Source organism: Bombus affinis, chromosome 6 (assembly GCF_024516045.1).
Source record: "Bombus affinis isolate iyBomAffi1 chromosome 6, iyBomAffi1.2, whole genome shotgun sequence".
Lineage (NCBI taxonomy): Eukaryota > Metazoa > Arthropoda > Insecta > Hymenoptera > Apidae > Bombus > Bombus affinis.
Genome location: NC_066349.1, coordinates 17237331 through 17264651, shown reverse-complemented (window position 1 = coordinate 17264651; position 27321 = coordinate 17237331). Strand labels below are relative to the sequence as shown.

Below are 27321 nucleotides of genomic sequence, written 5' to 3'. Positions count from 1 at the left end.
CCATTACGTAGCGCGAAGAGAGTTACACGTTCGATCTAAATGCGATAATCTGAGAGAATAGAGAACGCGTCTTTCAGAGAGAAAAGTTGCCAACTTCCGCGTTATTTTCTTGCACGATGATTTTTCCTAGCTTGCGTTCTCGCCGTTCGTTCGTTCGTTCATCGATTGGAAACAACGTTATTTCAGGTCAGTTTGCGAGGATCTCTATCCTCGAGACCCATTTCCATGAGCAACAACTCGATAAAATTGTTTTTTTCTCTTTCCTTTTCGATTCTTTACCCCTTTGATAGAATCGTACGAATATTGCGTTTTCCGCGCTATAACGAACGCAGGTGGTTTTAAAACTTTCTCGTATGTTTTTTTGCCGATGTAAAACACGGGTTCTTTCGTGACTCGGCGGACACGAACGATAGAAATAACATTTTAAGGATAATAGATGCATTTTCTCCCGAAGCAAATGTAAGATCGACGTATGATACAGCCAGGTTTTTTCGTGGATATTTCTGCGTTTGAATAATTTACGCTCGATCAATTTATCTATAGCAATTTTGTCTATAGCAACGACTATAGGGAAAATATGGTAGTTACGGTATTAATTGGACATAATATAATTTATCTAGCTACTCGTTCGTCGACTAATTCTACGAGTAATTTTATCCATTTAAAAATAAAATAATTTGCGTCACCCATGTAGACTTATATTTCTATGGAAAATCATCTTCCACGATTTAACCGGTCGTACAACTTACAAGCAACCATTTATCTACTGCGAAAACCTACAAAGACTCATTCCAGTACCTATTAACCTAAATAAAGCGGTGATCGATCCTCCTACTTACTCTCTCCACTGCTGTTTGCTACATCAGCAATAGTCCAAGCTCGTTAATTGTTACAAGAGTGCTCCTTCGATTACGCGTTTCTCGTTTTCTATATCTATTTCGAGAGCAACTTCTATCGTTCTACTCTCGAAACTTTCATCTATTATCGTCAATCGAACGTTTTATCGCAATTTCCAACTGACGATCCACGATCGATAGACTGCAAATTCATATTTTCCGGAATATAATTGAAAGAGTAGAACTTGGATAGAAAATTGTTTCGTCTATCAAATGGTATGGAAAGTATTAAACTGTGCATATTCTATATATTATATTTTTTCGTATTATGTGCATTCTGTGAAACTATGCACTCTCGAGTCTCTTATAAATGCATAGAAATTCGCAGTCTAAGGATGAAAAATGCTACAAACCTACAAATAAAGTAAGAAATTTCGTTACTCGTAAAATACGAAAGTGCGCGTTCTAGATTTAAGACACCGAATGAACACGTGTATCAGCGGCTACAAAAAGAGAAAAGCAAGGTGCCGGGATATTCAAATAACCCGAATCAGGAATACTCGAGTCAGATGAGGAGGATTCTAGCGTAAGCGGAGAGCGTGGATGGTAGTCGAGGCGTAAGAAACTCAAGCAGAGAGAGGACACGTAACACAATCGGCAGAAATCCGTGGACGAAAACGAACGCGACAGAGGTTTACGTGGATGGAACACTTTCACCTTCCCCTGTTACGAGATCACCATTTTACCCATTCTACCGGCAAACACACAACTTGATTAATTTGTTGGCCGGTTTACGCGAGAATTAATCGATAAACCGCGACGCATGCTGTCCGTTAAATCGCGTCGAGTTCCACGTGCTGCTAATTAGGGTCAGCTCTATTTCCTACAATTTTCTCCCTTCCTTCCGCATCGTCCAACAGGATTCGTAGTACGTCGTACCGAAACGCGATTTACCCGCACTGATTACCACGATCCTTTCCTTTCCCTTGCTCGATGAGAAAACTTTAAACGTCCGGAATTTGAAAGGCAGAAATCGAACGGGGGATCGTATAATTTCTCGTTTACCGATTTGAAAATCGATGCTTTGTACGCGGGATCGATCGTGCTTAATTCGTGTTTTGATTGATCGCGTAATCGTCGAATAGAAGTTGACGCACGAGCCCTAGTGTACAATCGCTAGAACATCTATCTACATGCATACGTATATAGCTTAGTAAAACAATTAGAGAAATAGACGATAGACGAATGGTGAACTTGTTTTTGATTTGCAAGTTTTAACGGTACGCGCGCAGTCCTCCGTGAATCGAAAGATTCTCCATTTGTTAAAAGTTTCGGATTATCGATTTCTACGAGCGTCTAATCCATTCCAATTTCTAATTGAAATGCTTGACAAAATTACAATAGCACAACGTTAACGACTCGATCTCGAGCAATCAAATACAAATATACTAGCAATTAGAATCTGTATCTAAGATTCGGTTTCATGAAAAAGTAATTGTCACTAGTGTCACCAGCCATAATAGTAGACCAGCATTCATATCCCAACGATATTTATTTACTAGACCGTAGATATTTATACAATATTTTCGATATTTTCCATATTATATACAATTCGTGCATTCTTTCGCCAAGAAATGTCCCACAAATGCATAAAAATTCACAGCTTTAAGGTTTAACGCTCGTCGTTCGTTTGTTTACAGAGAAGCAATGAAGAACGTAAATCCCCGGGTATCATCCAAAGTACATCGTATCGAGAAAATCGGCACACGGCCACCAGACATTCTTTCATGATGACATACGAACCAACGAAAACACTTCGAAATCGGAGATATCATTCGGTGAAATTTAAGAATCTATCTAGTAGAAAAGAATGGTATTCAGCGCGATCGTGGTCACGTCGGCCTTGAAAGGTGCTTTGAGCCTGGTGGGCACGAGTTTGTGGTTAATCCCCCTATTAATAGCGGGTCTGTCCTACTATCGATACGATCAACTGGACCCGGAGAGTCGGCCTATCGACAAATATCCTCTCTACGCGGAATACGATTTCGTGGTTGTGGGAGCTGGATCAGCCGGGGCTGTGGTAGCTAATCGGCTATCAGAAATAGCAAAATGGAACGTTCTCCTACTAGAGGCTGGTCCGGATGAGAACGAAGTAACCGACGTACCTTCGTTGGCGGCTTATCTTCAATTAACGAAATTAGATTGGAAATATAAAACAGAACCGACGGGGAGAGCCTGTCTGGCTATGAAAGGTGGTCGCTGTAACTGGCCTCGTGGCAAAGTTCTAGGTGGTTCGAGCGTGCTCAATTACATGTTATACGTCAGAGGAAACAGACACGATTACGATTACTGGGAGTCGATGGGCAATCCCGGTTGGGGGTACGACCAAGCGTTGTATTATTTCAAAAAATCCGAGGATAACAGGAATCCCTACTTGCAGAAGAGTCCGTATCACTCGACTGGTGGGTACTTGACGGTGCAAGAGTCTCCGTGGAAGACTCCTTTGGTAGTGGCGTTCGTTCAGGCAGGAACGGAGATGGGATACGAGAACAGGGATATAAACGGAGAAGAACAAACGGGATTTATGATAGCTCAAGGGACGATTCGCCGAGGTAGCAGATGCTCGACGGCGAAGGCGTTTCTGCGACCAATTCGACTGCGTAGGAACATTCACACCGCTATGAATTCTCACGTAACCAGAGTTCTGATCAACCCTGTCACCATGAAAGCAACAGGCGTCGAGTTTGTCAGGGATGGTCGCAGACAAATGGTCCGAGCGAGAAAGGAAGTGATTCTCTCCGCCGGAGCGATAAACAGCGCTCAGATTCTCATGCTATCCGGTGTAGGACCGAAGGAACATTTACGTCACGTTGGAATACCGGTGATCAAGGACCTTCGAGTGGGCGACAATCTACAGGATCACGTTGGCATGGGTGGCTTGACGTTCCTGATAGACAAACCCGTGGCTATTGTTCAGGATCGGTTACAAGCGGCTCCGGTAACGATGCATTACGTGGCGAACGGAAGAGGTCCGATGACCACTCTAGGCGGCGTCGAGGGCTACGCCTTCGTCAACACGAAATACGCCAATCGGTCCATCGATTATCCGGACATTCAATTACACATGGCGCCGGCGTCCATAAATTCAGACGGCGGCGTGCAAGTTAAGAAGATTCTCGGAATAACCGACCAAGTGTACGATACCGTGTACAGACCTATAACGAATAAGGACGCATGGACCATCATGCCTCTTCTGCTCAGGCCTAGATCGAGAGGCACGGTCAGGCTACGTAGTTCCAATCCGTTTCATAGCCCGCTGATCGACGCTAATTATTTCTCCGATCCGATGGACATCGCCACTTTGGTCGAAGGTGCGAAAATCGCGATCAGACTTAGCGAGGCGAAAGTTTTTAAGCAGTTTGGATCGAGAGTTCACAGAATCAAACTGCCTGGGTGCAAGCACCTGAAATTTGCTTCGGACGCGTACTGGGAGTGTCACATTCGACATATTTCGATGACCATTTATCATCCGGTCGGAACAACGAAGATGGGCCCTTCCACTGATCCCACCGCCGTCGTCGATTTTAGGCTGAAGGTACACGGGATCGATGGGTTGAGAGTGATCGACGCGTCGATCATGCCTACCATTTGTAGCGGAAACACGAACGCGCCGGTAATTATGATCGGAGAGAAGGGAGCCGATCTCGTAAAGAACGATTGGCTGACGGTAGAAACTGCGAGAAGAAGCTAGCGATTTCATATTCGCGGATCGAGTAAAAGTTGGCAAAAAGTTGTTGATCTTTACTAGATACATATATCTGTTGGTACTTTAGTTACGTTTTGTTGTTGATAAATTTGTACTCGTGTAACGCATTACTTGCAAAAATATCTGTCTCTTGTGATACATCTATCTTTTGTGTGTTCGTGGGTGTATGTGTGTGTGTGTGTGTGTGTGTGTGTGTGTGTGTGTATGCTTGATTATATGTACATAAAGATGAAATTTTGTTAAATTAGCCGTAGAATTATCGTTAAGTGAAAGGTTGTTACAAAACGATCTGATACAGCGAACGAATCAAATTGCATCGAAAATGAAATAACTTCATCGTATGGTTGGATCAACTGTAGGGTTTATAATTTTACAAAATTTAATTACAAAGTATGAAACGATCATCGAAAAAAGCGAAATAGGGAACCTTCTTACGTATAGAATCAGATCGTGGTCCACAAGCAGAAATTACGAATTAATATTAATATTTTATCATCGATCAAAAAGCTTATGATGTAAACGCATTGCGCACAGGTGGGCAGATTGCTCGTATCCGCATCTCCGGATAATTACATGAATTTCACGTAATACTTGTCTCGTTATACGGTTGTTATCATCGGAGGTAAACTGAATTGCAGGGATCGAAATACGATCGTGGAATACGGACGAGGAGAAAAGATACGAAACTACGGATTAAAAAATTGTGTAACAGAAAAAAATGGTGATAGTCGATGCAACTTTAAATAAAGTAAATTATAATAACAGAAAATTCGATTAAATTGCACGAAGAAACACCAATCCTGTATCTCAAGAAAATAAAGGATATTTTACGCGAGACATAACTATGTTATATAACACATCGCGTTATGTACTTTAAGAAAAATATTTGTTTCTTTTGATTTAAACGAACAAGGAATCCTTTACGAATGAAAAATTCCATGGCAACATGGAATGGCAAATTTCATAACTATCGCACTATTTGATTGAAAATAGCAACTTTTGAATATATAGACACAAGTTTACCTCCTTTCGAATTCTTTTTCCTACTTACCCGTCCTCGAGAATAACCATACAATTTTTGTTTAATAAGCGAGCTCTCTTTCTCTCAGGTTCTTTTTTTCTTCGTGCACGTGCCATATCTTATTACCTAACTTCCCCGCAACAAATCTGTGTGTAATTAAGCTTTCAAGCCAGAATATTTTAAGAACTAATCTGCAACTATGAACAACGAATGTCGCAAACATAATACATATTTAAATCCTGAGTACCGTACAAAAGATTAAACTTTTTTCTTCGACACGAACATTCGTTATTTTATGTAAAGAGAAGAATTCTTATAGTTTATTAGCGAGATAATAATCGAAATCGTATACTATTAATCGGAAGATTAACATCACGACGCATCATACTGCGCCCATTTTTAATAATTTTTTATTTTTTTTTTGGTAGTTATTCGATACTAAAATTTATCAAAGAGAAGTACGTGTTAATCAATAGGCGAGTGATAACAAATTCCTCACCTATATATTCGAATGAAATGGTCGAATCTTCGTCTTAGCGTACATTTATAAAATAAAATACCAAAAGTTGTACCTATCGTTCGATTAATTCGTTAATTGAATTATCCTTTGACGTAAATATAAGTACATATTACTTACATTCGATAATTGTATGTACATTGTATCACATATACCGTATCGATGTAACAAATAATGTAAACTTTGATCGACGAATAGTAATAAAAAAATGAACAATTTATAACTTCCATCTCGAATTACTACGCGTAACCATTAAATATAATCAGTTATATACAAATCTCGAGAACTTTGACTCTACACCGGAGGAACACATGATCGGCAGCCTAATGGTGACTCTGAACATTCTTCACGAAAATCAACTACTCTTAGCGAATGTACACCCCGATGTAACCATCGGTCCGAATTCTCGGTACGATTTCATTGTGAATGTCGGCGTTCTCCCGGTAAAAGCTGGTCTCGATGACAATTTCTTTATAGCCATTGCTCTGCTGCTTGTGCCCTTCTTACAAACCGTCTCAATGATCGATTGAATGCACGAAACGAAACCATCCGACCGATACTGCGGAGCGATAATCGGTCGCAGATGTAGGATTCCTAGAGTTAAAGCGAAGGGTGGATACGTGGACCAATAAGTGAACCAAACTTCGCGATCAAGTAGGCACAAACACGTAGGATCAAGCGAACATTTTCAAGCCACACGTCGAGGATTTCCTATTAGATCGAAAAGGACCGCTAACCATCACTGGCTGCGAGGGGCTCGTATTTTTTATTATCCGTTTTAATTATCTGAGCAATCCCGACGACATCGGAATTTTGATGAAAGAACGAAGTTTCCAGAACAAGGGCTATGCGAAAACTTGGTACTTAATTTTATAAACAAGTGTTCATCCGAGCGTAAAAAACACCCGTTAGATTCCGACGATTACTGGGAATGCAATTTGATATCGAAAACACTGATCTTCTATCGCCATAGTGGAACTTGCAAATGAAATATGTTTTCCTAGAAGTGAAAATCACTTCAACAGAAAGTAATGTCAAAAGTAATAAACGATAATACATTGCACGTTATTCTTAACAACAATCTGCTTGGTACAATCCTTACATTAATTTAATGCTACACACACACACACACATATATATAGTGCCTACTATAATGCCAATAGAATACGAATATTCGTTCAAATATAAAAGATTATTTTCCCTACTACAAAAGCCAATTTGCGTTTCCACGCAATACCGACATTTTTATGACTCGTGGATCGATGTAGATATGTGCATTTCCATCTCGTTGAACAACGAAGGAAGAAATAGAAATTCTGCTGAAATTGCACAAAAACTATCTATCCTCCGATTTCAATGATTTTTAAACATGAAAGCTCCGTGCACAACCGCGTATGCGCGGCTGCAAGAAATATCCGTTATAATATTACTCGATTAAATATCATCGATGTATTGGATTTGCGTTAGATTTTCCTCGCGGCTGGCGGATTAAGAAACTAACTTCGACCCGATACATTAATGATATTCGTTCTTAATTGGATCATAACAAAATGATACACCTAAGTGTAGCACTTAAATTAATTATGAACTGTTTGTTATACGAAACATGTTTCGATCGAAGATCGTATTGTATCAAAGAAGGGGCACGATATAGTAATTAGTTAATTGATATTTTGCTTTCTTGTCGAAATACCAAGGCCACGAACGTTGAAAGTTAGAATTGTAATTGTAAAAGCTACATTGTACGATATCACCGTGGGGAAGAGTAATTTCGCTTCATCAATCTTATAAAAGATAACAAATGGTTTGCGTGTATGACACGAATATGGAGGATGAGTCATACTTCCTCTTTCCATAAAAATACTTGCGCGAAAAATTACATGTGAAAATGGCAACCGATTAGATAATAACCATTTTTTATTTATCATCATTTCGATTATTTTACGTTTATTTCTGAAAAGATGAAATACATGAAAATAAAATTCGAAAACTTTTTGCAACAACTCTAAAACATTTAGTAGGCTTTATCCTAAGTATCCTTGCCGATTTCGAGGATTTTTTAATATATCGTAGAAATCAACATTTTAAATAACTTTTCTCTGTACATATAATCGTCGCTCGGCCACGGATTCTAGGATATTTGCCAAAATCTGTCGCTATCACTACTACTACTGCTACTAGCGAATTCTGCCTATAATCGTACATCCGTGACAGCGTATGCGGAAGTATTGGTTGCCTGCTGCCGTGAGGAGACTGGATAAAATCACACCTATCCCAAAATCTATATAAGTTATAAACAAAAAATAAGAATTAGATTTGTGTTAGACGTTATTTTATCCGGCCAATACTTAATGCTTAGCCTGCCATGGACGCACAATTATAAGCTGAATTCACTATAGTGGTGGTGGTCAATAGTCTTTTGTGAATATCTCGAAAACTATTAACGCGGTGGTTGTTGTATGTATAGGAAAAAAATTTTCAGAATCATGTCCCCCACAACATATTCTAAAATTATCAAAATCGGTAAGGTGGATGGGATATCGGTAATTACCGTATGTATAATAATATATGTATATATTATCTGTAATATATCGACCGCTTCGCTCTAGAATCCATATAAATTAATTAATAATCATTTCATTCTAATTTTTATTACGCAATTCATACCTTGCAATTAAATCAAGCCTCTTGTGCTAGCTCTTACCGTCTATCACAAACGATAAATGAACAAGTTCAAATACATAGACTAGATACAGAGACTCGTTTGTTTGTAATATTTTAACAAAGTAGCTATCCAAGTGCATGGCTGCATGTGTACAGAAGAATATAAGTGCCAGTAATATTTATAATTATGATTCACATACAATTGAAATATTTCGTAATTAAATAAAAAAATAATAGTAAAATAATATAGTTATGCAAGTAAAAACTATTAACCCTATGACTTTATTTTCAATTACCTGAATTAAACTACATACTTATGTATGTCTACGTATCACATTTAAGTTTATCAATTTCACCTTGAGGATATTTAACCCAGATCTGTTTTCCAACTTACTTTTAGAAGTTACATTAGAATTAATGATATTTTGATTAATTATATTAATGTTAATCACATTTTTCCACGACGAACTAATAATTAAAATTCATTTTTTCACATACAATATCTTGTATTTTTAAATTTACGTGCCTATTTATCCTTACGTTAACAATAATTCCAACATGCGCGTCATATTATCCTATGTTTAGTGCAGCAAAATAAAAGATTTTCAATGTTATGAAATTAATAACCGAGATCCTCTACGGTGCGCATTCGTTGTATCGTGTTAATCAAATAGCTACTGACACATGCATAAATCAGGAAGTGTCTACGTGTAAAACCAAATACACTAAACTGATACTGACAAGGGCGGTGTATTGTCAGATGGTTAAAGTTAATCGTTCGATTAATTTTATAAATGTACAAAGATTCTATACAAATTGCTCTAAAATAACAATCTCTCAAAATTCGTAGCATACGATAATTTACGTCACTTTTTTCAAACTAGCGACAGAAGCTTACGAAAAATACCAAGCGTGGCAGCCCGAGTTTAATATATTGCACCGCTTGATTGAGTTGTAAAAGATACTTATTTGGCATTCATCTATACATACCTGATACGACCAAAGCTTCGTTTGGGCCACAAGTATGAACGTTTCCCATTGTCAGATAAACTCTTTCTTAATGAAGATGCAACAACAAACCGGCACAAGCAAACAACCAGAACTAAAACGGTTACCACTGACACTAATCTATACAATAAATTGGTAGTAATGAAATATGGATTATTTCAAAAACCCCGGTAAATCATTAATAACATGCAACAATACGTGTTAGTCGCGCGTCGTAAGGTTACGATGTTACTCAAAGCCACTACCCAAATTTGTAGCTTTTGTAAAACCCTAGCTTGCAACACTGCCAACCTCGACATTTCCACGTACAGCGACATCTCTCCAAAATGAACCATCTCCTCTATATGTACTTATTTAAAAGCCCATTTCTAAATTAGATTTCCTTTACTTCAAAGAATTTTGGCAAGTAATTTCCTAATAATGATAATTGTATTAAAATATATTGGAAAATCAAATGTATGTTTATACCCTTGTATTTTGGGAAACTTGGGGAATTTTAGGTTGGGTTGTTGCCCGTGGGACGCTGAAGCCAGGGTCCTATACCATAAAAATATAAAGATAGATTACGCGAATCATACGTTACTGTGTAAGTGGTTACGGTATGGGAATAGAAAGAGGACGCTACATAGAAGCTACTCGTGTCTTTGTCGGATCAGCACGCACACTGATGCTGTTCGTTGATCGGTGTTACACTCGCGCATTTACTGCACAAATGTGTATACGTTATTTGCAAATGTGCAGCGTTCTCTTTCTAATCCCATATTGCATTCACTTGTACCGTGATTATGCAGAAGAGCGATGAGCAACGAGTGACAATCCGTCGCTGAGCTGTATTGCTTATTCCACGTATATAAATCTGTAGATTTGATTTATTTTCTCGAAACACTGCTCCTGAATTTAAGGTTAAATGAAATTGGAGAGTATCGAATAGATTAGAATCGAACACAAAATTTTAAATGAAGAAAACTTTAGAACCGTGTATTATTTTGAAGAACTTAAATACAAATTTAAAAGATTTTAAAACTTGTACAATTATTTACGCTTTGAAGTCCCAATGCATTAAGTTCGATAAATATCTTGTCAAATCTTTCTAATTTACTTTATTTATACCCTCGTTTTTATAAAACGCGATCTATTTGATATCCAATTGAGAAAATTGTTAGTAATTTACGTTGATAAAAATTAATTTGATTGGGATATATGATATAGAAAAGTAAGCGTTTTATGCTCTGGGATAATATGTTCCTTCCGATGGTAACGAAAATAAATATGCAAACTAACGTGCGATTGCAAATATAATTATCAGCGATAATCAATAAATTTTCTGTCAAAATTCTTCCGTTCATTGACCCAGCTATGCTGCTGCACAATTGAGCCGTTTAGTGCAAACGTGGTGTAATTCAAAAACGTTGATTACTGGATAATGAGGGATAAAGTAAACATCATGAAAGGGATCGAGTGGACGATTCCTACTTATTCTGCTATCCACCAAGAAACCAGTGAAGATATACTTACATCGATTCTACACAAAAGAGAATGAAAGTCATGTTTTCGAGATGTGGTGCCAAACCAAATAGACGACAAATTGACTTACTCCACTTTTGCATTAATCGGCTCAATTCATATTTACCGCACCAAAATTCGCGCTACGAGGAATCACAAGCTACGTCGGTACATGAGGTTCTCAAAATTTACGCTACGGGGAGACACAAGATACGACGGTATATAACCACAGACGAGGTATAATAAGAATATCATATTTTAAATACATATATCATTTTCGTTTTTGCTGTTTTTTACTTAAATATAAGACAATTTTCTTCTTTACATTAAAAATTATTTAACATGTACAGTAAAAAGAGGAGAAAAATATATGAAGTTTTAAATAGTATAAGTATTATATGTACCGTATCATTGACTATCCACTTGAATGATTTTTTATGATGTTATAACAGTTTAAGTATCGACAATTTTTCGTTGAAAATAAATTTAGTGGTCCTTGTAATTTTGCACGCCAATATATATGCAGGGTATCCTGTAATTGGTGGTACAACCGGGTACAGGGTGACTCTATATAAAAATTTTACATGACGCGTCATAGGAACAAAATTTATTTATATTTTCGACTTATTTTTTCACGTAAAATCATTTTCTATCTGGCTGTACAGTCTGATATAAACAGACACACTGATATAAATTTGTTTATCTAACTTGCGATTATTCGTCACAGTTATTTCATAAAAAATAGTATCTAGTTTTACATTCCTTAATAACTTTTTGTTTCTAATAAAAATATTACATTTTTTATTATTTCTATTTCTTAACACACATAAATATGTATACATATATAATAATCAATACATACATATACTTATTCATGATAAAATTGTAAATATAAATATTATTGTATTTATACCTCATTACATCTAATGATTAGTCTGTATATTTTTAATTCTAGAGGGGAAAAATGTACAATGGAGCTAGTGTTTTCTTTTCTTCTGCTTTTTCTTACTTCCTCCACCTTTGGTATTACTGTCTGATACTTTCTCTGCTCCTATCTTTCTTTTTACCGTTTCTTTCGTACTTTCTTTCAGTACCATCTGACAAGAATCTGCAGTATTTGTTGGAGGTACACTGAAACCTGGAATCTATTCGCATACAATTTTATGAACATTGAACTATATAGAAACAATTAGTATTTATTTGCTTTCGTAGTAATAATTTACTTACGAACGGCTTAACCAACTTAAATATTAGTTTCTCATGCTGTATATTGGATCTGTTTAAACTTATTTGCACAGTAACCGGATCGAAAGTACGAAATACGATATTTCCACAGGTTTGTGAATGATCTTCGCTATTATACATAAATGTAGCACCTGAATTGTTGTCTTTGTTCAAGTACAAAGTTCCCTCTAAGCCATACTTTATTATCAATATTTTCAACGCATTCTTTCGTACAAAAAGTATATAACCTTCTTCGTCTTGAATTTTTTCTCTAAAGAATAACTAAAAAGAGAGCAACATAATGAATGATATATGTGCAATTGAACAATCAATTCAGATAATGAAATCAAAGATACATAACCAAATACACACATGAGTATTTAGTGCTACTGATGCTCGATTAGAATATTGAGCCATTCTATGACGATAGTTCATATTCTGACAAAGTGCGTGAATCTTCTTTTTGTCTAACAAATCGGGATATGTTGCATCAGCCCCAATGCAAGCTGCTAATAAACGATGTACTATCACATCCGCGTATCTATAAAATTAAATAGATATATACGTTCAAATTAAATATTTATTTGCATAACAAATTTTCCTACCTTCGAATAGGCGATGTAAAATGAGTATAGACAGGACATGCTAAACCATAATGATAGTATTCACTTGGTTGATGCATGCCACTAACAAAATATACAGCTTGCATCATACAGCGTGTGGCAAGTATCCTTAACATAGTATTAAAGTAAGGGTTACTTTCTTTATGACATTTATTTAATGAATCTGCTAATTCTTTGCCACTATCTACATTTATAGTAAAACCCTGTTGAAGAAAAATTGTGTTTTACCAGAATTATTATTTTTTGAATAAGCTTTTCATACCTGATTCTTTGCGGCCTTTATAAGAGGCTCGAAATTAGTAGGTGGTGGTTCAGGATGCCTTCTTAACACAGCGCATTCTGGGAATTCTTCTAAAATCTTTTTAGCAACCGAAATATTTGCGAGCAACATAAATTCTTCCACCATAGAATTAGTTTCTCGCAATTTTTTTACCTCCACTTCGATAGGATCATGCGTTTCACAGTCTACTTCAAAACGGACTTCTGGAGATGCTAATAATAACGCTCTGCAATAAAAAGCAAATTATACTATCATGTATATCTTTGTAACATACCCATACCCATACCCAAATTGCATACCCATTATCCAAACGTCTCTTTTTTAACTTTTTAGCTAAATTATTAAGATTTCTTAATGACTTTACAAGTGAATCTTGTTGAGTAACATCGTCAATTTTTAGTTGAGCTTCATCGTAAGTCATCGCTGCTCGTGAACATATTACGGACTTACAATATCTAGTATTAATTATATTTGCATCTCTATCCATTTCCCATATGCAAGAAAACGTTAGTTTCTCTTCTTTTTCTCGTAAAGAGCAGAAATTTGTACTGAGTAACTCTGTAGTAGTTAACATATTATACGGTATGTCAGAATCTTCAACATCTTATTCAATAAAAATAAAATTGAAATAAATTGTACCAGGAATCATGTGAATTCTCATGTCAACCAAATATACAGTCGTAGATCGTGATGCTGCTTCTTTATCTAACGCAGTGCCAGGCCTTACAAAATGTGTTACATCCGCAATATGTACACCTACTTCTAGATTACCATTTGGTAGATCTCTACAGTGAAGCGCATCATCGATATCTGTGCAACCCGGTGGGTCGACTGAACATACATCTAAATATCTTAGATCTTCCCTTTGTGCCAAGTCCTATAAATGATACATTCAATTTATATGAGCTTTGAAAGGATTACTTTCTTTTTGCGTATTACTACATACGACGTCCGTGACACTCCATGAGATTTCTGGTAATGAGCTGAGGACGGCGTCAGAAAATCGACTATGGGGGATATCGTGTTCTAACAATATCACTTCATTTTCGGTAATTTTGTTCCCTATTTCACCTAACGCACGTACAAAATGACCAAGAGGATATCTAGAATTACGTGGCCATGAATCAATTGCTACGATGATTCTCTGTTTACACAGCACAGTATATTGTCTAGTTTCAATTCTTATTTTAGGTATTTTTCGTTCCGCTGGCACGAATAAATGTCGTACATTCTAAGTAAACAGAAGATTATGAAATATAGAATATATATATGTATGTATGATCTAATTATGGAAATTTGCTCAGCTTTTACCCCTTCTATGTTACTGGGTTGCAATATCCCACAATATTGTCTCCAATTTCTTCTGATAATTCCAACAACTTTGCCAGTCGGTGTCTTTTGCATCTTGTTTGATGAACCAAATTTATCTAATACTTTATTTGCTTTTAAAATATCATCATCAGCATCAGCTTCTTCTTCATCTTGCAGAACAATGTCACTAGGAGATGACCACTGATCCTCTGGCAAGAGTTCCACTACAACTGCATCGCCATCAACAGCTCTATTAAGGTTACTGCGACCTTGGATAAAAATCTATAATCAAATATATGTAATAAATACATATCTATTAAAAATATAGAAAACAAGTACTCACAGATTTTTCAACTCCATCTACATTCACAAATCCTTCAAGAAAATTTTCTTTTGAAGCTTGAAAGGTTCCCTGCACAAGTTTCCCATTTTTTATGCCTTCATGTAATTCAAATGGTGTAAGATGACATGGGAAAATTTCTGGGCCCTCAAATACTGCACCATAACTCTTTTTACATAATTTATCAGCCAAAAAGCCTGAATTTTCTAACGATAATATATAATCTTCCACTAAAAAAACAACAATGTAAATTAAAATAAAAATTAGAGTATCTTTGAAGTTATTAAACAAATAATTTTACTTGAAATAACTGGGATCCCTTCTTTTTCTGCTAATTCTCTGTTGCGTGTATCATCTGTTAATAGGACAGTTTTGATTGTATTGTCATCTAAATTTAAATGTGCATTATACCACTTTGTTGCAACCCTAATTGCCCTATCATTTCTGTCATTTGTACTTTCACCAGGGTCACGCTGGACATAAGTATCTCTGTATAGAAGTAATAAAAAAAGTAAATGATAATAAGACATACCTAATAAAATAAATAAATAAATAAATACGATATTGTTAACATACTTATGATGTTCATTAACAAATACATAAAATTTCCTTTGTGGATTATTGATAATATTCCTTAATCTTTTATATACAATGGAACTTTTATGTTTCACTTCTTCCAACACTGTTTGCACAATTATGACATTGCAAATAATATCTTCTTCCAAAATGTCAATCTTAAGAATTATATATTTTTATATTAAAAACAATAAAGATTATATAATAATACATTACATTGTGAACGTTAAACAGATTCGATTAAAACTATACTCACTTGATCTAAAATAATATTAGTATCAATTAATAGATAATAAGGTTCCATTATCTTAGAACTGCTTACACTGGAATCCTCATCATCTAAAATTATGTTCCGAGTTCCGTACACGCACTTTCCACAAGCTTTAGATCCACAGTGAATGTCATCTCTAAGGTAATGCTCTCTAACCGTCTAAAAAGAAAACTAAACTTCAACAAATCATAATATTTTTATAATTGTTTTGTCATATTTAATCCTTTGAAAACCCGCATTATAAATGAATAAGATTACATTCATATAATCAATTACAAATCATAAAATATCAAGTACTTTTGATTTTATTTAATACCTTAAACACTTTTCCCCCTTTAGTTTTCCTAAAGAATATTTTGGTCGTCAACATATTGCTTGGTTTTGTTATATAGGGAAAAATATATTTTACTAATTATTTATATATTTTTCTGTCAAAGAAAATAAGGTACTGCTCGTTAACAAACTATGCACACACGATTTGGTTAGTATAGATATTATAAACATCAATTATAAACCGTACCGGAAGTCAAGGTTCTATAACCATAAACTATAACATGACCATGTGCATAAATAGATCTCGACACATAAGAATAATGAAGTCGGGCTGCCTTAACCACGGTTAGCCTATAGTGGGTGACCATGTGCTGTCGGCACAAAAACACAGAAACAGAGGAAAGTATGAGATACGAATTAGAAAATTTTGACAGCGGAAAGCGTCAATAAAAGAAAAAAACTATGCTAGTGTACAACAAAATTGAGCAGATCTCTAACTTTAGACTTAAAAACGTGGGTTCTTGTATATGCTATATTTAGTTAACCTCAGCACTTGGCCGCATGGTGCAGCATCTCTACTATGAAACTACGAGCGTGAACGCTCTCGTCTTTTTCCTAACTGGATAGTGCTGTAACTTATGGGCGATGGAATCCATGGACGTTGTGTTTTAAATATGAATAATCTTGCATACACCGATTTGTTAACCATGAATTCTTCTAGAGTATCTGGAGACACAGGCTTTAGTGAATTATTGCGATCAGCAGAAAGATTATCTGCTGCTGTAGAAAGCAATGAAGAACTTCCTCAAGTTGAGAGAAATCTTCGTCAAATTTTAGAGGCTTCCAACGAACTCTGGTCTCGTGTCACACAGACCGGCACTCAAGATAATCAAGTACAGGCGTAAGAATATTTGTATATTTATCGCAAATAAAATTTTTAAATGATTTCTAATTGTATGTCATATACTTTTAATAGAAAATTCATTCATCTAAAAATAATTATGCTTGTTGTCACAGATAACCTAAAAATTTTATAAATTTCTGGCGCCAAAATTTTCAGGATAATACCTATTATTTTATCTTTAGTAATATGTATATATGTATGACTGACATTTAGAGCAAAGTAATTTGTCTTGTGGTTATACATTTTCTAATTAAAATAAAATTTATTTCATCAATATATTTCAGATTTCTTTAATATATATAATATTTTATAATTTCAGGCATCTCTTGCTTGGCTCACGCGGTGTTGATTTACCTCAGATTTCACAGAAATTAAGTTCACTTAGTGCAAGACGTACATTTGAACCTTTAGATCCTATTGCAGATACAGATATAGTTAGTTACCTTAGGAATGAGAAAGAAAATGCTATATTGTCAATCATTGAACAAGTCCATAAAGATGTAAGATATTTTATCATATTCCTTGTAAGCGATATTATTGGATATACATGTATATGTATAAACTATATGAAATTGTTTCAGACTTTTGAACTTACTAGAGTTCAACAAATGGAACATATGCTAGGTGAATGGAAACAAATGCGGTTTGAGATAATAAATGCCATGACAGCTCCGTCTGGGGAGCTTGTAGATTTACGTGGTACTCCACAACGTACTAAATTAGCTGGTTCCATGATTAGTGGCTTATCTGATATAGAAGTAGCTTATGTGAAACAGTTACAAAACTATAATGATCATGTGCTTAGGGGAATAACTAAACCTAACTTGTTTAATGCGTTTTGCGAAGCTGCAAACTCGTTTAATGATAAAAAAATTGTGGATCTTTGGAAAATGGTTAAGCGTATGGTAGACATTCGACCAATTCCCAGAGAAGATCAAATCAAATCAAGAAGTACAGCTATTGTTGAACAAGAAATTGTGTTACATGCAAGAAAGTACTTAGAAGATAGATATAAGGAATTTATGAACTCTGTTATTAATGAAAACCCTGCTCAAGCTAAAAGGGGTGGCATTCCAGGCACTGTGCCATTAGTTAAAAGTTTTGTTAGTGTTAAAGTACAAAATCTGAAAGATTTAGAAGATGTTATGGTTGAAGATAAACCATTATGGCCTTTAGTTTATTATTGTATGAGGGTCGGTGATTACAAAGCTGCATTACAATGTCTTAATCAATACAACACAAAATTTCCAGAATTCAGAGTTGCCTTGGAAGAAGCTTGTAATGATCCCCAAAGACGTCCTAGTAGTTCTGCAGAATCAAATTTAAAATTGCAGTATAGGAAACATGTTAGATCAGTTACTGATCCATACAAAAGAGTTGCATATTGTGCATTGGTTCCTTGTGAACCTGATGACCTGCACTCTGATGTAATTTGTACAGCTGATGATTATTTGTGGTTGAAACTGTGCCAAGTTAGAGATCAATCGGATGCAGAAAATAAATTGACTTTGGATTATTTACAAACTACGATATCAGAAATTTATGGAGAGTCATATTATCATGCTCATGAACAACCGTTTGTATATTTTTCAATGTTATTTTTGACTGGTCAATTTGAGGCTGCGATTGAATTTCTGGCAAGAGGAGCGGGAGCAAGGCATTTACCACATGCTGTACATTTAGCAGCTGCTATGCATGAACATAACTTGTTAGGAGTAAGCCAAAGTGTTCTAGCACCTTTAATAAGTGTTGACCCTGCTGATAAGACTCCTGCTAAAAGATTAAATTTTGCCAGATTAATATTATTGTACGTCAAACGATTTGATTCCACAGATCCAAAGGAATGTTTACATTATCTATTCTTATTAAGGTTTGTATAAAAAATCAAATAATCATCGAAATTTTCAAATTTAATTTTAATTACCTAATTACTTTTTAGATCTATGAAAGATCCACATGATCGTAACATGTTTGCTGCATCAGCTGCAGAAATGGTAGTTGATACTTCTCCAGCAGTCAGAACTCAGTTAATTGGAAAGATAGTAGAAGATCGTTGGATACCAGGGATTTTAGATCAATTTCAAATTAATACAGAAGATGTTATAAACATAAGCGCTGATACATTATACAGAAAAGGTCTTTTAGAAGATGCAGTAACAGTGTACGATCTTGCTCGCAATCACGAGAAAGTTCTTAGTTTAATGTGTACGCTCTTGGCGCAAATTGTTAATCAAAAAACTTCGCCGGGATCACTCAGATCTCGATTGCAGGTGACTGCTACAGAGATAAGCAGAAGGTAATATTGAAATCCACGATGTCATCGTTATTAGAAAATTGTCAAATACATATATAAATATATATTTTTAGGTATCAAAACATTGAAATACAAGCACCATCCGAATTAGTATCTGCATTTTATACTTTAAAGCACTTAATGGTGTTCTTTGATCAATTTCATAATGAACAATATCAAAGTGCGCTTAGGGTAAGATATATAGGATTGTACATAGTTATATTGAAGTTTATGTCATTAATATATAATTATTTGTTTATAGACTATTGCAGAGGCGAAATTGTTACCATTGCATATCAAAGAAGTCGATGAAAGAGTAAACGCGATACGACGTGTACCACCTGAAGTAGCTGGTACGTTAGCCGACGTCCTTTTAGCTACAATGACAATACTTTACCGTCAATATCAGAAATTACGATCAATGGAACCAGGTGATGAAGAAGCAAGGAAACAGCAACTTCTTGATCTTCGGGAACAAGCGCGAGCTTTAACTAGTTTCGCAGGAACACTTCCATATCGCATGCCAAATGAAACGAATAGCAAACTTGTACAAATGGAGATTCTTATGTGCTGAATCAAACGTGTTATATTTGTTGTTTTATTTTCGATACAGTACTTTAAGTAAATACGACAGATATATTTGTGCGAATACTGGATTTACGAAGCACAAAAACGATCAATGTACTGAATACACAATTCTTCTATTTCTTATAGAATTTATGAATACAATGTATATATCTTTTTGTACTTCGTTAAATAATAATTAGAAATAGGATAAATGTACTGACTTTTAAAAATAACAATTGAACATAAGAAATACAATTAGTGAACAGGTAATTTATTTCTTTAATATATTTAAAATATTTATTTTTTTGACAAAATTTTTTATCCGAAAGAATCATTATCATTCGTATTACTTTTGAGAGATGTAACAGATATTCCACAACTAAGATCTTGAACCTTTCCTTCTTTTACCTGAAAAAAATTTGGATGTAACTACCGCGACATTTAGTTTTACTTTGTTATAACTATGTTACTTACAGCTCTAAAGTCAAGAAACATTTCTTTGAAGGACATAAAGTCTGTGAAAGTTGATAACACTTCAAAAACTTCACCTTCCAATTCATTTTGCTTATTACTAAATCATTCAATAACCATTAAAAGAAACTTTTTAGTCATATTTATAATTTTTATATACACCTTATATAATTATAAAGATAATAAGATAAAGTTATAGCGCTTACTTTAGATGTTCTAAAAATGTGTCGATATTAAAATGTGGTATAAGCTTCTGTAAGTAATTAACGATATAATTTTCCACTGCCTTATTCTACAAAAATCATGTATTAATATGCAAATATGAAAAAATTGTTATTTTTTATTGTTAGGGGACTTACATATTCGTTAAATATATCTGTATAAATTAATTTATTTTCCTCTACAGGTTCAAAAACATCCCAATAATCATCTAAAAACTTTTTTTGAATAGAGTGAAATTCGTCTTCTAAAAATAAAAATGAAATTTATATTATAAAATCGAATGTTTAATATGTTGTTTTAATGCATACCTAACAAAATATCTTCTATGTGTCCGATAATTTCGTCGAAAAGTTTATCCTCTACGTTTTTAGAACTTTGTTCCATATTTTCTTCGACACTTATTAAGCTGCAATTGTCTATTAAATAATATTTTTAAAAGATTATTAGAATAGTTACGTTATTTATACGTACATAGATATTAATTGTCAATACCCACAGAATGTCATTAATATTTGAAAGATAAATATATGCTTAATTATTTATTCAAATGATATGAACAAACCCATTGTTTCTCCAGTTTCTCCAATTGTTTAAAAACAAGGCACTGTTTATTTCTATGATAAAATAAACTTATTATTTGTCAGATATCATCGGTATCGATAAATCGATAACTGCGGAAAGCGAGAATCGAGAAGATTAGTCGACCAATCACGTTTATAGCAATTCGAATCTTTTATAACAGTTAATTTGTCATAACGTTAATTGAAAATGTGTCACTGATACGTAAAATGAACATTTCTCTTTTATTTATTTGTATATTCAATTAAATCTGATATATTAATAATATTTGAAAATATAGTTTAGATCTCGATTTGTTTTAATAAGAGAACGTGTGACTAATTTTCGTCTTTCAATCAAATTTTTACGCATTTAGTATTTAGTTTTACTTACTTATTAGACCTAAAACTGTAATAATTAGACTATAGTTATTGCAGAAGTTTTGTTTTCAATTTATCACTATTAATAATTCTCTTGATCTTGACACTTAAAAAGCTGAAATTAACATTTTTAGTAATATAACTTGCAATAAAATTTTATAGGAAGAAAATTTATAACTCTGATAGGTAAATATTCATAAACTTTTAATATTATCGATCGATTTTTATAAAGTTGTTCATTTTGTAGGCAACGCATATCAATGGAGATATATACCTTTGACAAAAGTCTTCAAGAAAGGCTAGTTGAATTAACAGAAATTTTATCTAGCAGAGGTGAAATTGTACCTGCATCACAAATTCAGGCAGAATGGTCCTATCATATAGAACTTGTACTAGAACCTGTTGGTTGGCAAGCATTATGGAGAATACCACGTTTAGTGTGTGAAGATTTTCATATTCATTATCCTACTATTGTGGTAGTAGAAGTTGAGCAAGTTGATTTCTGTAATCTATCTGCATTGGTGAAAATAACTGCTGTTCAAGATGAAATTCAGTTACCTGAAAAATACGATGTAGCACTTATTGAGCTTTATCCAACTCATAATCAGGAAAACACCGCTTTGGATATGGTGGGTACTGCGTCCTGCCTCGATCAACTGAGATTTTTTTATAAATATTTATGGATGCCATGGGACATAGATGACGATGATAACGTAGATTGGGTGTCTGTACATTTGGAAACAAGAATTAGATTGTTCTTCGACATGAAAAGACTTGTTGTTAGTAAAGAAACTAGCGATATCATTAGAGGTTTAGTAAGGGAAGGAAGGGAGATCGAAGAGAAGATATCAAGATTAGAGGATACTATTTCTGAGGGAGAAGAATCAGAGAGTGATATAGTGGATGGAGGAACAGCATGTCAGTTGATGAAACTTCATTTTCGATTGCAACAAATTAAAAGGGAGATGGAAGTTCTTGAAAACCCAGCTATGAGAGAAATTCTTACAAATCAGACCTCATCTTTAGATGATAAAATAGAGAAAAGAAAAAGTACAGAAACGTGCAAGGAAGGCTATTTTGTGTGGCTCGGTGGAACTCTCGAGGAAATGAAGGCAAAAATAAACAAAGTTCAAGCTTCTTTATCCCCAGAATTATTTTTTAAGTAAGTTCGACAGTACTGAAAAAGCTCTATCGATTTTTGATTCTTATACATTTTTCTAGAATATCTGGGTCTTTGTTTGAGACTCTACACATGTGTGACACAGGAGATATCATTATAGTTGGAAAAGGAACTCATCGAATAAAAGGAGCTGGTAGGTTGGAAGATGGAGGTACCATTAAAGGAATTGATAGTTTAGAACATACCATTCTTAATATGAAAGACACAGAAACTGCACCATCATTGCTTGATTTCTCTGGCAGTGAAGTAAGTTATATATTGAATCGTGTCTCTGACTAATTGTAGCTATGTCGAATATGTGTTTATAGGTTTTACTAGAAAATATTACTGTAGATGTGGGTGATCTTAGAGCAGCTGTAATAGTGAGAGTTGGAACCACAAAAATAGTTAATTGTAAAATATGTGCCTTAAATCAGAGTATGGTGAAATTAGGAGTTGTAGTTTTACCGGATGCAAAACTAATAATAGAAAACACACTCTTTGACAGTCTTGGGACAGGTTTAGTCATCTATAGTAACGGAGAAGTGTTTATGAATAATTGCAACTTTACAAATTGCGCAGAGGGTATACAAGTATGTTATTTTCGTCTCGATTACCATAATTATGTAATTACAAAACGATATTTAATTATAATATCTTGTTATTTTTAGATTCATGACAATGCAAAATTAACAGCAAAAAATTGTTCTTTCACACATTTTAAGGAATACGCTATTCGATTAGAAACGCAAAAATATTTAAACGATACAAAACGTAAATGTGGTAGCTTTGAATTATTAGAAAAGGTACCTGAAATTTCTCTATATGGTTGTAAGTCTGAGGGTAATGGCAAAGGAGATGTTATATTGAAGCAGACCACATCATTTGTTTTAAGAAAACAAGATGATTCCATGGAGACTTAGAGTAACCTTTTTTATTATAACTGAATTTTCTATTTTTGTTATAAAAGTGCATGTAATTCTTGAATCTTTGAGAAATATAATTGTACATTTTTTAATGTGAATCTCTATTTAGAAGTTATAATAGATATAATCTATATAAAAAGGGGAAACTGTTTCTATTCACTTCGTATTTTACTTGTAATTAAAAACAGTTTTGAATTGTATACAAAACTTATTACTTAATCATCTTTCCAATTGATAGAAACCAATTGAAATATGTGCGCAAATTTTTAAATTGGGAGTTACACCGCTAGTTATATTCATCATCGTTAGATGGCGCTAGCAACATCATTTCAAATTGTTCGTTTACGGTGCGTGTTCCTATATGTATTTAAAAATCTTGTGTTCCATTGCAAATACCAATTTTTAATATATTTGTCTTATTTTATCAACGTGATATCTTACAGATTAAAGAGACCTGTTGTAAGTTTTCCACTATTTAACATAATTTAATTATTTTCCTGCAAGTAATTCGAACTCGCTCCTTAACCTAAACGCGTCCCTCCGATATTTTTTCAATACTTCCGTATCCACAACATTACATTATTTTACGACAATTTATTCCGTCCCGTTGAATATTTTTATCCGTAACATCGATTAAAACAATGCTCGAAAAACAAGTGACTCCATCTGAAAGTACTTTGTGACACAAGTCAGAAAAATCTAACCTATAATACATGCTAGTATCGAAACAATGTCAATATACATATAGATATATACATAAATGCCTCTGTATACAGCTACGTCATGTTCTATATATATATATATATATATATACATATATATATGTAGAAGAAGATAACACGTACGTGTACAGTACATTAGTGTGACGTAAACGATAATTCGATCCATACTGTATTCACCGCCGTATTCGTTTAAAGATCCGTTCGTATCTATAAATGAAGTCATAAGTACCTGGCCATGTGGTCGGTATCACGTGTACACGGATGAATGAAGTAGCATGATTTAGAGACTCATACTTTCGATGATGAATGGAAATCCTTCCGTTGGCGATACCGCTTATCAGTTTTCCAGTTGCTGCGCGGTTACTGGCCTGTTAGGCTAGTATATAATATTTTTATGTATTCCTATGGATGAAATTATTTTTTGGAAAATACTAGTCTAAATTCATTTTCTTTCTTCTTTTTTTTTTAAGAAAGAAACGAAGTCAAGTCATTAACGAAGATATTTATTTTATCGTTGCAGAATGTTCTAGTACGAAACGCTTATTTACATACAAACTACAGCATTAGCAGTAAAATTGTGGTTCAACGAACGAAGAGTATGCTAGAGACGACTTGTGTGAAGCTGTTGACGGATCGACAGACGCAGTTCGGCAATGCGCGCAAATTGGATTTATCGGAATGCATCTTTGTGTTCAAGGGTTCGCAATCGGATTACGAGGAACCATTGTCGGACGAGGAGGTGAGTCGAGTTCGCTGTTACGTCAGTTACATATCTGCAGTGTGATCCATTTAAACGAATATATCGGTATATTTAAAAAAAAAACAGGTCTGACACATTTAGTATTAAAAAATTCGGCTACTTCATTTGTGGAATATCTCGTTAAAATTGCCTTTTGTTCTAAATAACGTTTCGATACGCTATTCACTGTCGTTCTTCTTTCTTTTTCCGAAGTGATTTTGCAGAGATGCAACAGTTACGTTAGTAGTATTATGTAGATGACTAAAACGATACAAAGCATGCGTCGATGGCAACGAAATTGTTAATTAAGAAAAAAAAAAAAAGCAATAATTAACGTATTTTCAATATATGACAAAGTTAATAATGATTCGCTAAAATTTCATTGAAAATTGCATAAAAGTATAGTAATGATATGTAAATACGATCATATTACTGTATTGTACAATAGCGAGTTTTTAAATTGGGGAATGCTACTCTTCAAATTCAACTAATTGAATTATGAAAAGTTTTATTTCTTTCTTTTCTTTATGCTATAAAAATATAATAGTATATAAAAAAAATTTGAATACATTTCTTATTTATATTCTCGCAAGTGTAAATTGATTCAGTTTTACGAATTAATAGGTTGATATATCATAAAGTGACTCGTGTATGGCTATCAATATATGTTTCACAAATTACCAATGTAGTTAGTTGCGAGAGTGATACTTTTCAGATCGTATATTTATTTCGTACGACGTTAGGAAGAGTCGTAAAAGCATAGTTCGTAAAAGATTTACACACGGAAGTTCTTAATACACGAGCTACAATAAGCTCGTGCACGGTATAGAAAAATATGGGATCACGAAATTTATTTTGCGTTACTGACGCAACTGACTTTTCGGAGTCTGACTTATTTCTTTATTATAGTTATTATTATTATTCTTTTTAGGAAAACACTATTGCATCATTCAGACCAATAATTTTAGAGATCACGCGTGTTTATTGCTTCGAGTTTCAACGAAATACACGCGTTGCTCGCTGCAGTCTCCGAATTTTTAGTCCGAATTTTATTCTTCATTTTTCGACAAGCAAAAGGATTATTAACATTCGAAGAACAAAATTGGTATGAAATCGAAAAAGTAGTCGTATTAATAACGAGGATTTTGCTATAAAGGAGTTGTTTACAATAATCGCATCCCTTTCATGAGACATTCCCACGATGCAAGTCTACGACCCGTTACTTTCACCGTATAGCGAAATCCACATTCCCGTCTTGTACATAGGAACCGTTCACGCGGATGCTATGATTAAAAATTACAACACTGGAGGCGAGCGAAAGGGAGAAACCTCGCGATGGCATACACGAACCTCGTAGATCTTTTTGTTGTGTAGTAGGTTATTAGCGAATCAAGCATTCCTTTTAGGTCACTGTAGAATTCCTTTTATCTTCGTCCCTATTAAGCAATTTTCTACGTAATACCGTGTGTTGCGTTGATAGATAAACAAACTCGAATGGTTTAGCTCTGATCACGTGGTTTAACAACTACTCGAACTTCTCGTTTTATTTGGTATTGAATTGTTTCAATTTCGCTCCACTTTACATTCATCTGCTTCGATTCGCTTCAACCTTATAATCAATTTGTTTCAATCCACTTTAAATATAGTTCTTCCAGCGGAATTGTGTCTAACCTACGAGGAAAATTATATTTTATTACATATCGATAATTATTACTATCGTGAACAAATTCTGTATTCGATTATAAATTATGTATTCTACAGACGTGTCCTAGTAGGTTTCAATTTGCTCCAAGTTTCTCCGATAGGTTTCATTTTGTTCGAATCTGCTTCAATCATCCGTTCCAATCTGTTCTGTTCGTTCGAAGCCGCTCTTATCTGCTTCTATTCGTTCTATCCTGTTGTTCTAGCTCGTCGTTATTCGTTTTGATTTGACCCAAGTAGCTGGTTAACGCACTCATTGATACTCGTTTCAACTCGCTTCAATCTGCTTCTCTATTCGCTCTAACTCGCTGCAATTCGCTTCAATTCTTTTCAATTCGTCGCAACTCGACCCAACCGCTTCGAACCCGCTCCGGACTCAGTTTTCGTAAATCTAACGCGTTCGATTTATCTTACTTTCATCTATTGCGATCTTCAACGTATTTCAAGCTTGCTACGATGACAAAAA

At 34.5% G+C, this 27321-nt stretch overlaps 7 protein-coding genes across 19 annotated transcripts in view; 4 read left to right on the top strand and 3 right to left on the bottom strand.

Moving 5' to 3' along the window:
* Positions 1–10073, bottom strand: part of LOC126917676 (flotillin-2) — an 87622-nt gene extending 77549 nt beyond the window's left edge. The window contains exon 1 of the mRNA XM_050724833.1: positions 9795–10073. Within this exon, the coding sequence (XP_050580790.1) occupies positions 9795–9843 (49 nt within the window). The 5' untranslated portion in view covers positions 9844–10073. The remainder of the gene's footprint in view (positions 1–9794) is intronic.
* The window catches only part of LOC126917663 (glucose dehydrogenase [FAD, quinone]), a 199052-nt gene that overhangs the window by 3701 nt on the left and 168030 nt on the right, over positions 1–27321 (top strand). For 2 of the 9 annotated variants that reach the window (XM_050724811.1, XM_050724810.1), the window contains exon 2: positions 2537–4792. In XM_050724811.1, the coding sequence (XP_050580768.1) occupies positions 2707–4587 (1881 nt within the window). In that variant the 5' untranslated portion in view covers positions 2537–2706 and the 3' untranslated portion in view covers positions 4588–4792. Of the gene's footprint in view, positions 1–2536; positions 4805–27321 lie in introns of all 9 variants that reach the window. The other 7 variants (XM_050724809.1, XM_050724808.1, XM_050724807.1 and 4 more) reach the window with 4 other exon arrangements.
* LOC126917656 (exosome complex exonuclease RRP44) lies at positions 11908–16594 on the bottom strand. Its single transcript, XM_050724781.1, has 14 exons — positions 16257–16594; positions 15926–16099; positions 15670–15827; positions 15395–15582; positions 15097–15323; positions 14754–15035; positions 14389–14673; positions 14082–14319; positions 13742–14000; positions 13425–13668; positions 13145–13365; positions 12912–13080; positions 12543–12821; positions 11908–12460 (listed from the first exon to the last, which is right to left on the bottom strand). Exons 1-14 carry the CDS (start codon positions 16308–16310, stop codon positions 12293–12295), a joined length of 2946 nt encoding a protein of 981 aa, XP_050580738.1. The 5' UTR covers positions 16311–16594; the 3' UTR covers positions 11908–12292.
* Positions 16680–20232, top strand: LOC126917658 (nuclear pore complex protein Nup93-like). The gene is made up of 6 exons (XM_050724791.1): positions 16680–17114; positions 17437–17617; positions 17699–18987; positions 19057–19413; positions 19485–19602; positions 19673–20232. The coding sequence occupies exons 1-6, from the start codon at positions 16852–16854 to the stop codon at positions 19982–19984; spliced, it is 2520 nt and encodes an 839-aa protein (XP_050580748.1). The 5' UTR covers positions 16680–16851; the 3' UTR covers positions 19985–20232.
* LOC126917682 (ADP-ribosylation factor-like protein 2-binding protein) lies at positions 20228–21391 on the bottom strand. 3 transcript variants are annotated; one of them, XM_050724852.1, is made up of 6 exons: positions 21233–21391; positions 20979–21086; positions 20808–20914; positions 20655–20740; positions 20452–20548; positions 20228–20385 (listed from the first exon to the last, which is right to left on the bottom strand). In XM_050724852.1, the coding sequence occupies exons 1-6, from the start codon at positions 21234–21236 to the stop codon at positions 20296–20298; spliced, it is 492 nt and encodes a 163-aa protein (XP_050580809.1). In that variant the 5' UTR covers positions 21237–21391; the 3' UTR covers positions 20228–20295. The 3 variants fall into 3 exon arrangements, with proteins under 3 accessions (XP_050580809.1, XP_050580810.1, XP_050580811.1); XM_050724853.1 differs by having other exon boundaries at positions 21163–21329; XM_050724854.1 differs by having other exon boundaries at positions 20979–21076; positions 21142–21282.
* On the top strand, positions 21628–23839 carry LOC126917671 (protein nessun dorma). Its single transcript, XM_050724822.1, has 5 exons — positions 21628–21794; positions 21856–22770; positions 22830–23034; positions 23097–23360; positions 23439–23839. The coding sequence occupies exons 2-5, from the start codon at positions 21869–21871 to the stop codon at positions 23688–23690; spliced, it is 1623 nt and encodes a 540-aa protein (XP_050580779.1). The 5' UTR covers positions 21628–21794; positions 21856–21868; the 3' UTR covers positions 23691–23839.
* LOC126917667 (pseudouridylate synthase RPUSD2-like) overlaps positions 23870–27321 on the top strand; it is a 171019-nt gene continuing 167567 nt past the window's right edge. For 2 of the 3 annotated variants that reach the window (XM_050724816.1, XM_050724817.1), the window contains exon 1: positions 24940–25154. In XM_050724816.1, the coding sequence (XP_050580773.1) occupies positions 25069–25154 (86 nt within the window). In that variant the 5' untranslated portion in view covers positions 24940–25068. Of the gene's footprint in view, positions 24153–24935; positions 25155–27321 lie in introns of those variants that run through there. The other variant, XM_050724815.1, reaches the window with a different exon arrangement.

Coding starts and splice junctions, on each gene's coding strand:
- LOC126917658 (XM_050724791.1), top strand. CDS start 16,852: ATGGGCGATGGAATCCATGGACGTTGTGTTTTAAATATGAATAATCTT. Junction 17,115..17,436: donor CAAGATAATCAAGTACAGGC/GTAAGAATATTT, acceptor TTATAATTTCAG/GCATCTCTTGCTTGGCTCAC. Junction 18,988..19,056: donor CATTATCTATTCTTATTAAG/GTTTGTATAAAA, acceptor ATTACTTTTTAG/ATCTATGAAAGATCCACATG.
- LOC126917682 (XM_050724852.1), bottom strand. Junction 20,549..20,654: donor ACATTTTTAGAACATCTAAA/GTAAGCGCTATA, acceptor TGAATGATTTAG/TAATAAGCAAAATGAATTGG. Junction 20,386..20,451: donor TGTTTCTTGACTTTAGAGCT/GTAAGTAACATA, acceptor AATTTTTTTCAG/GTAAAAGAAGGAAAGGTTCA.
- LOC126917656 (XM_050724781.1), bottom strand. CDS start 16,310: ATGTTGACGACCAAAATATTCTTTAGGAAAACTAAAGGGGGAAAAGTG. Junction 13,669..13,741: donor AAGAGACGTTTGGATAATGG/GTATGCAATTTG, acceptor TTTTTATTGCAG/AGCGTTATTATTAGCATCTC. Junction 13,366..13,424: donor TAAAGGCCGCAAAGAATCAG/GTATGAAAAGCT, acceptor TTTCTTCAACAG/GGTTTTACTATAAATGTAGA.
- LOC126917671 (XM_050724822.1), top strand. CDS start 21,869: ATGGAGATATATACCTTTGACAAAAGTCTTCAAGAAAGGCTAGTTGAA. Junction 23,035..23,096: donor TTGATTTCTCTGGCAGTGAA/GTAAGTTATATA, acceptor ATGTGTTTATAG/GTTTTACTAGAAAATATTAC. Junction 23,361..23,438: donor ATTGCGCAGAGGGTATACAA/GTATGTTATTTT, acceptor TGTTATTTTTAG/ATTCATGACAATGCAAAATT.